The following is a 13,030-nucleotide window of genomic DNA, read 5'->3' as shown; positions in this document are numbered from 1 at the left end:
TTATCTTTACTTTTTATCTATTTATTAATTTATTTTTATTTCTCTTTCTCACTGTTTACGTTTTAATGATGTAAAGCCCCCCAGAAAACGTTCCAGTTAAACGACGTCTAAGTCCTAAAAGGGGTGCAGGTTTTAATGTTTTTATCTTTTTTAATCTTTTTCAAAATGTCTTTCTTATTCAATGGCACATGCTGTTTTTATTTTAATTATATAAAGCACTTTGAAATGCCTTGCTGCTGAAATGTGCTAAATAAAATTTGATTGATTGATTGATTTCCTGCGCCGGAGCAGCCAATGCGGCGTCTACTCTTATATTATGTCTATGGCTGTTAACAGTGTAATTTTGTGAAGATTACTTACCTGGACCTGGGACTCTCCATCATCCATGGCAGCAAAGCCAGGAGATCAACTGGAGGAGGAGGATGGAGACCCCAGGTTCAGGGGGTGTCTGACTTCCAGAGGAGGACAAGGTGAAGCAGCAATGTTTGCTTTTGGCAAATGTTTCAACTGGTTCAGACAGTTTCCATCAGTTTTAGAGCGATGCTCAGGAGGACAGAAAAGACAGAGAGCATTTTATTTTTCATTTCACAATAAATCTGTTTGTATTATAAGATCCACATCAAAAAGGTCACAAATGGATTTGAGTTTTAGAGTTTTAACAAACTTTGTTCCTCTCTTGTGTTTCTGTTGCCGTCAATGAAGACAGATGTCATATTTGTCACTTGTTGGGTTTTTGTTGCTGAACAATGAAAAGCAGAAACAGGAACTCGCCCTGAACTGAGATTCTGTTCAAATAATAAATAACATAATAGTAATTTACAGCAGAGAATGGTGTAAACTGAAGGCGCTACTGTTATATGATCTGGTTTTAAATCTATACAAGTTTGACTAAGTTGGTTAGATTCAATAAAGGCTGTTTTTTTTCATAATATTGCATGATTTTCCTTTCAAATTCACTTTTTAAAATTCAATTAAGAATGTAGAGTATTGGCAGTATCATGGTTTTCTTTGGCAGCGGCGAGGAATCTGCAGGACAATAATGGAGCTAAATAAAGACAACAATGTTTAAAATGAATGTAAATATTGCATTTTATGTGTTTATATCAGGTGATTGTTCATTATTGTTTTAATGTATTTTTCAAATATTTTCTTATGTTTTTGTGATTTTCTTCTTCTCTTGTTCCTCCCCAAAAAGAGCTAAAGACTAAAAAACTTCAAACTGCTGCAGGATTTATTTTTCTCTGAGCTCAAATGTTTTTATGTTCTTTGTCTAAGATGAAAACATTAATAAAACCATGAGCTGCTTTGATTTTTTATTGTTAATTTTTCATCCTGATTCTCATGTTTCAGCTCATTTAACACACTGAGAGAAACTCCTGGGATGTGAATATAGAATAAATCACGAGTGGCGCCCTCTAGTGGCTCAAACCTGTAAACTAAACAAAGATTCCGCACTTTGAGGTTCTGAACTGCAGAAAGTTTGACTTTGATCCAGAAATAATTTCCTCCTCTGTGTGTTGATTGAACCTGGAGCTTCAGACTGGCTGGACAGTCCAAGAGTTCAACTCATGTTGAAATGCTAAGTAAAGTGTATACTGACGTCAGCATGTCTCCATGGCAACAGCAGAAATAACTGCCCCCCTACCCCCTCCAACTCACTTCCTTTCTTCAGAAACGCTGCAGTTCTCAGAAACAGGCAGGTTTTATTTGAATCATCAGGAAGTTTTCTAATCTAACATCAAATAAATTTTCTCTCTTTACAGACTTTTACTGCAGTTTTACCTTTCCAGCCGCGCATTTAATCAATAAATCTAAAATTAATCACTCCACAGTAAAAACTATGATAGTGAAGAGTTTGGGTGGTGGGGAATGAGATTATATTTGTCCATCTGTCAGTTAAACAAAACAAGTTAATTTTGTCCTTTGAATTAAATCCTGATGTGTTTTAGCGCCCCCTGCTGTTCATGAACCAAACCACCTGCCTGTTTCCCCACAGTAGAGTTGACCTTTTGACCTTTTATCTACTGTAAACACATTTCAATCCAGCAGTTCTGTTTAAACAGTTTAAGCTGCTGCTAAAGATTTTTCCATCAAATCCATCTGAGTCATTTTAACATTTTTTATCTGGTTATTTTTTTATTGTAGCTAATTCAATTATACTGATGTCTTTTAAATCCAAAAATTATTTTTTTAATTTTGACAACAATATGATTAGTATAGATAAAACATTTAAATTATGATATATATTGTTCCAGAGTTCCTGGTTCAGTTAAAACTCAGTCAGACTCTGTTGGTCCACTTTGGTGATTTTACTGATTCATCATCAACAGAAACTTTATGAGGTGAGGTTTTACTACCCCTCAACAACAGCGCCCCCTGTGGTTCAGGTTGAAATCAGCCTGATGCTCCAGTGACCTGAACTTTAAAGGTTTTTAATACTTTATATTTTACTTCAGTGACAAACTGAGTTCCTCTGCTGCTGTAGCGGCTCGTAAACCAACATCAGTGGTTTCCTGTCTGACTGTCTGTCTCTCTCATCTTTATGGAAAAAGTTTGACCCACTTTTCTTCAGTGTCAAGGTCTGAACTTTGACTAGACCATTAAATCCCTGTGTTTCTTTCCTCTTTTTTCTTCAATGTCAAGGTCTGAACTTTAACTAGACCATTAAATCCCTGTTTCTTTCCTCTTTTAGCCATTTTGTTGTGGGTTTCCTGCTGTGTTTGGGATTTTTGTCCTGCTGATGACCCATTTTAGACCAGGCTTGAGCTGTTAGAAAGATTATTGTTATGATTTAACCAGGAAAACCCATCCAGACTTAAAGTCTCATTTCTTTATCAGTGTTCTGAACAAAAACAATCTGGGATCAACCACTGGATGTTGCCACTGGCGGAAACGACAAAGAGGATGACAGGAAGTAGTTGTAGTTGAAACTGCATGTTTTTAATGCCTTAATGTGTAAACAAACTTATTCACATGTGATTTTAATTCCATTCCTCAATTAACTGAAACATTGAAATGACAACATTGTGTTTTGTTGATGGTAGTGGAATAGCAACCAAGTTTAGCACACAGTAGTAATGGAAAGGCAGCTAATGATGCTCATCATTAGCATTTCAGCAGCAGCTTGTTTCCAGTTGGTCTGTATTTTCACCACAGCTGGACTGATTGTTGTCAAGTTTCCAAAGAAACTTTTGTTTTTTCCGGTGGTGGAGGCGCAGAAACCTCCTGCTATGTCTGGTGAAATTCACCAGATTATCTGGTACCAGCCCAGATAATCTGCTGGGACCAGATTATCCAGATTATCCCCTGCAGACTGTCATACATGGTGGTCTGTATTGGACCCGTGTTTTCTGCTTTTGGACAGAGAAACTTGCAGCCCGTTTTTTCCCACGTTTTGCTCAGACGGCGGCTGATTGCAGATGATCGTTTTGCTGCTGCAGAGTTTTAAAAATGCTGCTTCTGCAGCACCAACGGCTCATATTAAGATTTTTTCCACAGATATGAGCAGGAAGTCAGTTAAGCCTCATTTCCTTTGACACCTGCCCCAGTACATCGATGACTGAACATGTAAACATGAACCTCAAGGTGACTGAAACCAACTGAGAGTCAGACTGTGGAGGAAACATCAACGTGTGGAAACAGAAAATGTTTGTTTTCCTTTGGCTGAATGACGTTGTGTTGATGTATTGTGAACAAAGTGATCAGATTTTCACCGTTTGGTCTCATGTTGTTGTTTCGGTCGTCAGTAAATAAAACCTGCAGCTGAAGCGTCTCTTCACCCTGAGCAGCTTCAGGATCTTTTTTCCGACCACAGGTTGAAGTGTTGAACGCTGACAGAAAGCGTGTGACCTTCACTTCCTGTTGCCCAACACAAACAGAAAGATCTTCATCTGTTTATAAAATACATATTTTTATTGTTTAACAGGAGAAAAAGTCAATGTAAAATAAAAGTTCTGCTTTTGGTGTTTCATTTAAAACCTGTTCACTTTCAAGTTTTTTTTAAAGGTCCCTGAACGCAGCGTAAACTTGTTCAGATTAAACTTTTATTTTCTAGTTTTTAAAGTTTGGTCTCACAGGTTTTCTGTTGTTTTTGTGGAAAACTGTTTCAGCATCACCAGTGGTGTTGGAGGAAACCAGTGGAGGAAGTGGGAGGTTTCTGGTCTCTGAAGGCGCTCACCGTTCTGAACTCACTGTCAAGATGGAAATGGTTTTTCTGCGTCTGCTCTGTGAGTAAAACATGTTTTCAATGTCTGGATTATTGTTTTTATTGATAAAACAGCTTAAATTAACAGGAAGTTGATGGTCAAAATGTATAAAATGACTTTATTAATGATGTTTCTGTGTCTGATAAAACTAACCTCGTTGTTTCTCGTAGTTCTGACCTCTTTGCTGTGCAGCTCGACACATCAAGGTCAGTAAACTTTAGAGAAAATTTACTTCCTGGTTGCTACGGTGACACAAAGCATCACAGACTCTGTGTGGGTTAAAATCACATATTAGTGGTTATTTATTTATGGCAGTGGTGAGAACTAAAAGAGTTTTTCTGCCTGATTAGGATGAAGTTTGATTTGCTTTCTTATTTCTAAAAGTTGCCTTTGTGTCACTTCTGCTCTGAAACGGACCTGAAACCAGGACAATAAAACAGGATGAGAGTCCTGGTGAGGTCACAGCGGCGCCACTACGAGCCTCTACTCAGAGAAAATGTCAGCTTCACAGTTTGATTATATTTCAAAGGGCAGGATTAAACTTGTTTGATGTAATACGAGGTGACGGCTTGTCTTCAGATCTAAAGATGCTGCTCTGGTTTATCGGGTTGAGAAAGACTCTGAGCTAAAAGCTAATGTTCTGGATTTACCTTTAATCTGTGAGATTATGACTGAAATGTCCCCAAAATGAGATGATCTGTCATTCGGTGGTCTGAGTGGCGTCCCTGCTCTGGACAGACGGATAGAGTCCAGACTGATCCTGCCCTCCTCCTCCCTGTGGGAAGAGTTCAAGCCAGTCCTGCTGCTAGCAGGTCTGACTGGGAACTCAGAGACCGGTCATCTGGTCTGGGCACAGCAGACGACCCATCTGCACCGGTTACCTGTGTGAACCGACCTCAGAGCAGCTACTGACCCTTTGCTACTACGTGACCTAATAACATCGAGGCGCCATGATGGACATCGGAAGTGAGAGACAGGAAGTGACTGTGATTGTTTCCCAAGTTGTTGTGACTTGTTGAAGTTAAGCTAACATGTCAGTTGGGTCTCTAGTGTTTACTAGACTTTGAACTAGTTATCTTAACCAATTACGTGTTTGTTGATTTGATCATGATCAACTTCAACTGAATTTATGCCACAAGATTTATACAACTAAGAAGAAGCAGCATGCCTCTTTAAAGTCTAGACACGTTTCCGTTTCTCGTACATGCTAGGCTACATGATGGTGGGGCGTTTTCTGCACAGCTGCTAATGATTAGATGGACCTTCTCCATGATGCAGTACTGACTGCCTCTTATTAATCTCTCCTATTTATGAACTATATGAATGTTAATGTTCTCACCTTATAAAAGTGTTTGCTCGAAACACAGAGGGCTGTCAGTTCTTGTCGGCTGTATTGTCATATCTTTCCTCATCAAAAGGTTTACGATGAAATGATAAGTTTGGTTTGCATCCTTGTCTGATTGTGCAGCATCTTATGAGCATTTTTAAAGTGATTTTAACTGAATAAAAGTGATCTTAGACTATCAAAACACAGTGATGATGGAGAGGACCACTTACAAATAGTCCATAATCCAGAAGCAATAAACTCCTAACAGAACCGTCAGACAGGAGTCCTGAAGTTCGGCTTTAAGCATTGATCAGTTTCCCTTCCTTCCTTTGCAGCTCGTCTTGTTGTGGATTTCAGCTCCTCTCAGCTTTTTGAAGGAACCCGGGTGACTCTGAAGTGTGAGGCGGACGACGGCTCTGAAGGATGGACCGTGAAGAGAAACACAACTAAACGCCAGTCAACATGTGGAGACGGCTGGGGGAAAAGGACCAACTCCTCCTGCACCATCGAATTCCTCTTTGTACAGGACTCTGGTGTGTACTGGTGTGAGTCCAACAATGGATCCTCCAGCAGCAGCATCCAGCTCTCTGTCTCTGGTAAGATCAGACTGTGGAGTTAGTGTTGCTGTGTGGAAATGGATGAAATGCTGTAGTTTGTCTCTGTGTTGAGGTGGATCAGTGATCCTGCAGAGTCCTGTCCTCCCTGTGATGGAGGGAGATGACGTCACTCTGAGCTGCAGAGCAAAGAGTCCAGCCCACAACCTCCCAGCTGCTTTCTACAAAGATGGTGTCTTCATTGGCAATGAGTCTTCAGGTCACATGACCCTCCTCCATGTCTCCAGCTCTGATGAAGGCCTCTATAAGTGCAGCATCAGCGGTCAGGGAGAGTCTCCATCCAGCAGGATCTCTGTCATAGGTGAGAAAATACAAACAAAACACAGAAACTTGAGAAAACTACTGAGGGAAAAGTGATGAGGTGATGTTCTCAGTGAATAATGACATTATGTCACATTTTAAGTTTTTCTTGATAATCTAGAAGTCATTGTGTTTCACAAGCCACACCTGAACTGGTGGATACTTCAGGGTCCTCTGGGTACCACCTGCTGATGTAGACAACACACTGAGCTGAGGCTCTTCCTAAGAACTGATCCCTCAAATCCACACCTGACGCCTCGATAAGAACAGTCAGGATGGAACCTACACCAGTACAGCATTATGATGGCAAATAGCCTGTATCTGTGCTTTATCAAGTTCAGAGGACTCCAAAGCGTCACACTACATCCAGTCATTCACACTGATGGTGATGAGCTACTGGATAGTAGCCACAGCTGCCCTGGGGCAGTCTGACTGAGGCCAGGGCCCTCTGAGCGCCGCCAGCAGGCCAGGAGGGTGAAGTGCCTTTCCCAAAGACACAACGACAGAGCAGGGATTGAACCAGCAACCCACTCATGGTGGGACTCCTACCACCGTCACCAACAACCAATCATCAACGGTTTAGCGACTGAGAGCAAATATCACTTCTTTGTGCTGGCTTGTTCACTTTTTGTCCTGAAGGCTGAGGTGTTTGAAACTGTTAAAATAATCAACATGGAGGTTGTAACGTGTTTGTTGAGGCCCAAACTGAACCTGTAAACATCAGAACGTCTCTGAACCAGCAGCTGCTGTGGTTGGGGTCAGGCAGAACGAGTTCAGGCCTGCATGTAGCAATACCAGATAATTCTCACTCTTTTATTTCTGTAGTCTGATCAAGGTGTTCTCACTTATTAGGTTTTCCATCTTTAAGCCAGCAAATATGTGTAACATAAGCAACATTGTTCAACATTGCACTGTCACACATTAATAATCTCATGACTTAAAGAGATGTGGAGAGAAGTTACCCAAAGTGGTTTAAGGAAGTCGCTGTTTTGAACCATTGATGAGGTCATGGGGGGTCATACAGGCGAAGGCCGGCCTGTACCGTTCAACCCAACCAATGAGCTGCGAGAGCAATGAGGAGCGGGAGCTTAGCTGGTCTCTCAGATTGTACCAACTCAACCAATGAGCTGCTGACTCTCAGATTGTACCAACTCAACCAATGAGCTACTGACTCTCACATTGTACCAACCCAACCAATGAGCTGCTGTCTCTCAGATTGTACCAACCCAACCAATGAGCTGCTGACTCTCAGATTGTACCAACTCAACCAATGAGCTGCTGTCTCTCAGATACCAACCCAACCAATGAGCTGCTGTCTCTCAGATTGTACCAACCCAACCAATGAGCTGCTGACTCTCAGATTGTACCAACTCAACCAATGAGCTGCTGACTCTCAGATTGTACCAACCCAACCAATGAGCTGCTGACTCTCAGATTGTACCAACCCAACCAATGAGCTGCTGACTCTCAGATTGTACCAACTCAACCAATGAGCTGCTGTCTCTCAGATACCAACCCAACCAATGAGCTGCTGTCTCTCAGATTGTACCAACCCAACCAATGAGCTGCTGACTCTCAGATTGTACCAACTCAACCAATGAGCTGCTGACTCTCAGATTGTACCAACCCAACCAATGAGCTGCTGACTCTCAGATTGTACCAACCCAACCAATGAGCTGCTGACTCTCAGATTGTAGATGAAGTTACTTCTGCATGTTGCCTCTCAGCTCCTGCTGAACTCAGAACATTAATTTAAAATGTGTTTTATCTACAGCCAAACCTCCAGCCACCCCGCCGTCCTCCGGAGCCGCGCCCTCCGCCTCGGGCCCCCTACAGCTCGCATACACAGTGCTGCGCCACCTGGTGGTGTTCTGTCCATACTTCATCTCCACCATCATCATGGTGTCATTATATCAGCCCAGACCGTTCGGTAACTCTTTAACTTTCTCATCAAAGATGAAACTTCTGACTCACAATAACATCGGAGTTGACTGTTTGTGTTTTAACACTTTCCATGTCTTTGACAGCAGAAACCAACCTGGAAAGTCCCCCACCCACAGAGTCTGAGCCGGGAACAGAGGTCAAGGTCGAGGTTACCGCAAAGAACTGTGTGTAATTTCAGAGACAATGTTCCTGTCAAAATGTATCAAAATGTATATTTCATGATCAGTTTATTAAGCTTTCAAAGGTACTGAAGCCTCCCTTTATTCTGAAGGGGAAAACATGTTCCTTCAACATGTCAGAGATTTTAAATATGAGATGCAGATTTGACACCCTAAAGAAGAAAACCTCAGGAAGTTTCTGAAATAAAAAATATTATGAGAATAACACAATATCATCTGCATAGAGGAGAATCCTTATGAGGAAAACTGTCAGTTTCACGGTAAACTTTGGCATGTTACAGCGCTGTTACAGCGCCACCTGCTGCTCATGAACTAGACTGACATGTTTTTATCGTTTATAGTGACTTTAATATATGATGACCTTATATTATTTGTTGTAATATTTCATGTGTTCATAAAAAATAGACATTTATAAAACTGAACTTTTACTCTTTTTATGTTCTAAATGCACAAATGGGATCATAACATGGAGGGTTGGGAACTTAACTGGTTCTACTGGGCAGACTGGGACAAAGTTGTAACATCAGAGCAAAAGAAAATCACATGTGGGATTCCTCAAGGGTTTGTTCTTGGCCCACTTTTATGTATGATTCACCTATATAAGATTATATGACAGCATTTCTTATCACACCTGTGTTCCTAAAACACAACTTTATTTCTCTCAGAAAGCCAAACCTCCTTACTGTCACAGTGAAATGTCAGGATTAAAAGGATCTGGATTTAATCCATCTTAATCTAGAAAAAGAAAAGCAGCTGTGTTTTTAGTTTCCAAAATGCTAATAAGTTCAGAGGTCAAACATAAAATAGGCTTAAGTGAATACAGAAACTACAAAGCAGAGCCGAAAACCTTTTAATGTTTATATGAGGACGACTAAATAAGCTTACATCCATTTTAAAACAATTCTATAATTAAAGGCTTCCTACCAAAACCTGAAAAATACAATCTGATTTCTGCTTTAATTTGTGAGGATTTCAGATTATTGTAAAGTTGTCTCTAAATATGAGTGAAAAATCACATTTTTCAGCTGCAGCTCATCCCAGACTGCTGCCAGAGTCTGGGAAAATAGACGTTTAAACCTTTTATTTTTCACCTGAGATCCAGTCAGGTGCCGGTGTCCTGAAACTCTTAGATCTTGACCTGGTCCAACACGCCTGAATCAAATGGCTGAATCACTTCCTCAAGTTCTCCAGAGTCCTGCAAAACCCTGATTATTTGACTCAGGTGTGTTGAAGCAGAGAAACATTTAAAAGTTGCAGGACCTCAGGCTGGATCAGAGAACCCTGATCTACAGGATGTAAATGTTTTACACCTCAATCAATCTCAGTTACCTGTCAGAACCACAGAAACAAGTCAACCAGGTCTAGCATAAAAAAACAGAGTGCCACATTACTGAGATTATGAGAATAAAAATGTTTTAAGAGATATTCCTCTAATTTCTTTGATGAAATAAACAAATTAGCCTCCCTTAAAAAGAAAATCCACAAGCTACAGATTTTACAGACTGGTAATTACAACTTATTTAATCAGAATGATGTGATTTTATTTATTACACACTGATTCTACCTGCACCATGTCTAAGTAAAATATTTAAACAAATTCTTTATAAACTGAATATATGTGAAGTTGTGTCTTACAACAAAATGTGTTTAAGCTCCTAAATTCTTTATTTTGAATAAGATTAATATCTAGAATACCCTGGAGTCATGTGAAGAGATCTACAGTACAGAAGAAGAGCAGCAGCTGGAGAAAAAAATGTTTAACATTTCAGCAACACTGCAGTTTGGTGTTTTACATCATAAAACACAAAAATAAAGTCAGAAAAACATCATACAATAACCAAATGAAAAACCAGCAACAAACATTAGATTTTAATGAGCTAATCATCAATATGCATCAAATATTTTGAGCAATGTTTCAATTATGGTTCAAAAGCAACTCCAACAGGTAGGATTCTGGCCTTGATCCAAATATTTAAGCAAACTACATATTTAGCTCCAAACTACGTAATTAGTTTGCAACTAAAGGAATACAGATTTTATGGGATGCCATTTGTAAAGTTACATAATTTAACATTAAAAGCAATAAGTTGGCATATTTAACAAAAATATATATTAATATTTTTGTTCTGACCAGAAGTTTAGTCAGCAAGTTACTTATTTAGTTTCAAATATATATTGAGGAAGCTAGATAGTCTTTGTAATTGCAAAAATTAAACTCCAAACTAAATATTTAGTGTTTAATGCTTGGTGACGTTATGTAAACTGAGTGAACACGTGACCCATTGACAGCCAATGGACATGCAGCTTCTCAGACAGAAGTTGTTTGCTTTATTTAGACACATTTATTAAGCTGTTCTCACAGTAATTTACACTTCACAGCCATGTTCTGCTCTCTGTTCATCTGACCAGTAGAGGTAACAATGGGAGCTGGTTCCGGTGACCCAGAGGGCAGATATAAGGCCGAGCAGAGTGTTATTTTCAGGGAAGCCATCGGAGACGGTCCCTCAGGGAGACACCAGCAGAACAGCAGACAGCAGGGACAGAAAGGCGTCGCTGGAAAAACAAACACAGTCCAGAGAGTTCGGCTTATCGGTCCGTTTAATGAACGAAACCAGATTTCCCAAACATTCAGGACCAACGACCCGCGGCGGCGAGGTCCAATAACTACACAAACAGAACCGAACCCGCCCGGTACCGGCTGCACACCGGCTTCCTGTCATTTAACACAGAAACATCTCCCGTGTTACGTAAAAACCACCAGAATCTTCGAGAAAAGGTCCAAAAAGCCGAACCGGTACCGCTGCTGAGGTAGAGAGAGCAGTGACCTTCTCTCAGATCCTGTTCGTCATGAGCTGGAGCCGACAGCAGACACGTCTTCCGCTGGGTCGGGTGGCGCTACCGCCCCCTGGTGGCCAGGAGGAGAAAAAAAACTAGGTTTAACGTTTCTTTATAATTTTATTATTCAATTACACATATTTCAACAATGTTTACAGAGTATTATTTTAATATTTTACATTTCTCCTCAACTAGTTAATAACACTTATACTTTTTACACAATATCTGATACATTTTTGTATCAGAAAAAAACAAACAAAAAACAAAAAGAAAAAGCAGTACCTCTCAATTTTCCATGTTTAAATTTTCTCTTTCAGTTCAAGTCAAGCTTTTTTGTGGCATACATCAGCAACAAAGTGTAAAGATTTTTCTGAAGATTTTACAGAGGCCATAATACACAGTCATATTCAATAAATTAGAATATTTTTGAAAAGTTAGTTAATGATAGTCACTATTTGAAATGAAATATATGGACTAAATAACAGATTTATGTTTTCAATCCTTTATTTCAGTTAAGACTTACAACTAATAGTGAAAATAACATTAAAGATTAGAATATTACATTAGACCAATAAAAACACACATTTTAATACAGAAATGTGAGCTTAATGAAACATGTTTAAGGTTATTATTATTTCCATAAACTTGTTGGATTGTTTTACAGAGACAATCAGATTTTGAATGGCGACCTACGCGATGTAACCCCCATCATCCGCCACCAGGTGGAGCTATAACGTGTCCGCTGATCTCCACCCAGAGTTTAAACTGTCAGATCCTCAAATAACTGATGTTTTCAGACTTTTTCCAAGTCAAATCAAGTCTTTAATAATTCAGCTTTAATAATTTTATTTAAAGTGTTCTTACATTTTAGCACCAAAATATCCCAAGTTTTTATAGAAAGAAAAACTCTGTTGTAGTGCGTGGAACCTCCAGCAGGGGGCGCTTTTTCATCTTTAAATTCACCAGAAAACTTTAAAAATAAATATGAAATTAGAAACTCTCCTCATCTTGTTGGTCTACTGTTTATCCTCCTCATATGACGTCATGTGATCGTCAGCAGAAACCAGAGAAGAAGAGAAGCCTGTTTGGTAATTATAGCGTTAGCAGGAGGGAACCAGCTGTAAATCACAGGCTGAGTCCATAAACCCAGGAATCCAGATGTGTTCTGGTTCTGTGCAGCAGATGTTTGACATGAATCATCAGGAAGTCCCGCCCTCCCAGATGCATTTACCTTCTGAACTCCTGGTAGTTTCATCTGTTTGACAAAATATTTAATCAATCATAAATAAAAGCTTTGAACCAGCAAGAACTCAAAACCCAATCAATTTAATATTTATATCTGTTTTTTAACTATTAAAAACATTAAATAAAGATATTGTATCAGTTATTCATCAGGTAAATGAATAAAAATAAAAATTTGACTCATTACAGCTCAATAACTAAATTATCAAAATAACATTAGTCACACAACCAGCCAATCACCTTGTGTCTAGCAGTGTTAGCCCCGCCCACCCACTTTAACAGGTAAAGCAGACAAATAATATATAAACAGGATTATAAAATGATTGTAAAAAATGCTGATATAAAATGTTTTCATCATGATGAATTCAAAACGAGTTTCATAAG

The 13,030-nt window shown here is 39.4% G+C and overlaps 1 protein-coding gene across 2 annotated transcripts; it reads left to right on the top strand.

The window, feature by feature from the left end:
* Window positions 1-3,831: 3,831 nt before the first annotated feature.
* LOC106928577 (Fc receptor-like protein 1) lies at window positions 3,832-8,991 on the top strand. 2 transcript variants are annotated; one of them, XM_088015644.1, is made up of 6 exons: window positions 3,832-4,226; window positions 4,376-4,411; window positions 5,868-6,128; window positions 6,202-6,447; window positions 8,221-8,376; window positions 8,477-8,991. In XM_088015644.1, exons 1-6 carry the CDS (start codon window positions 4,199-4,201, stop codon window positions 8,560-8,562), a joined length of 813 nt encoding a protein of 270 aa, XP_087871770.1. In that variant the 5' UTR covers window positions 3,832-4,198; the 3' UTR covers window positions 8,563-8,991. The 2 variants fall into 2 exon arrangements, with proteins under 2 accessions (XP_087871770.1, XP_087871769.1); XM_088015643.1 differs by having other exon boundaries at window positions 3,836-4,226; window positions 8,474-8,991.
* Window positions 8,992-13,030: the final 4,039 nt, after the last annotated feature.

Source organism: Poecilia mexicana, unplaced genomic scaffold (assembly GCF_051168715.1).
Source record: "Poecilia mexicana isolate PSO_F unplaced genomic scaffold, ASM5116871v1 scaffold_18, whole genome shotgun sequence".
Lineage (NCBI taxonomy): Eukaryota > Metazoa > Chordata > Actinopteri > Cyprinodontiformes > Poeciliidae > Poecilia > Poecilia mexicana.
This window is presented reverse-complemented; position numbering and strand designations above follow the sequence as displayed.

Coding starts and splice junctions, on each gene's coding strand:
- LOC106928577 (XM_088015643.1), top strand. CDS start 4,199: ATGGAAATGGTTTTTCTGCGTCTGCTCT. Junction 6,129..6,201: donor CATCCAGCTCTCTGTCTCTG/GTAAGATCAGAC, acceptor CTCTGTGTTGAG/GTGGATCAGTGATCCTGCAG. Junction 8,377..8,473: donor ATATCAGCCCAGACCGTTCG/GTAACTCTTTAA, acceptor TGTCTTTGACAG/CAGAAACCAACCTGGAAAGT.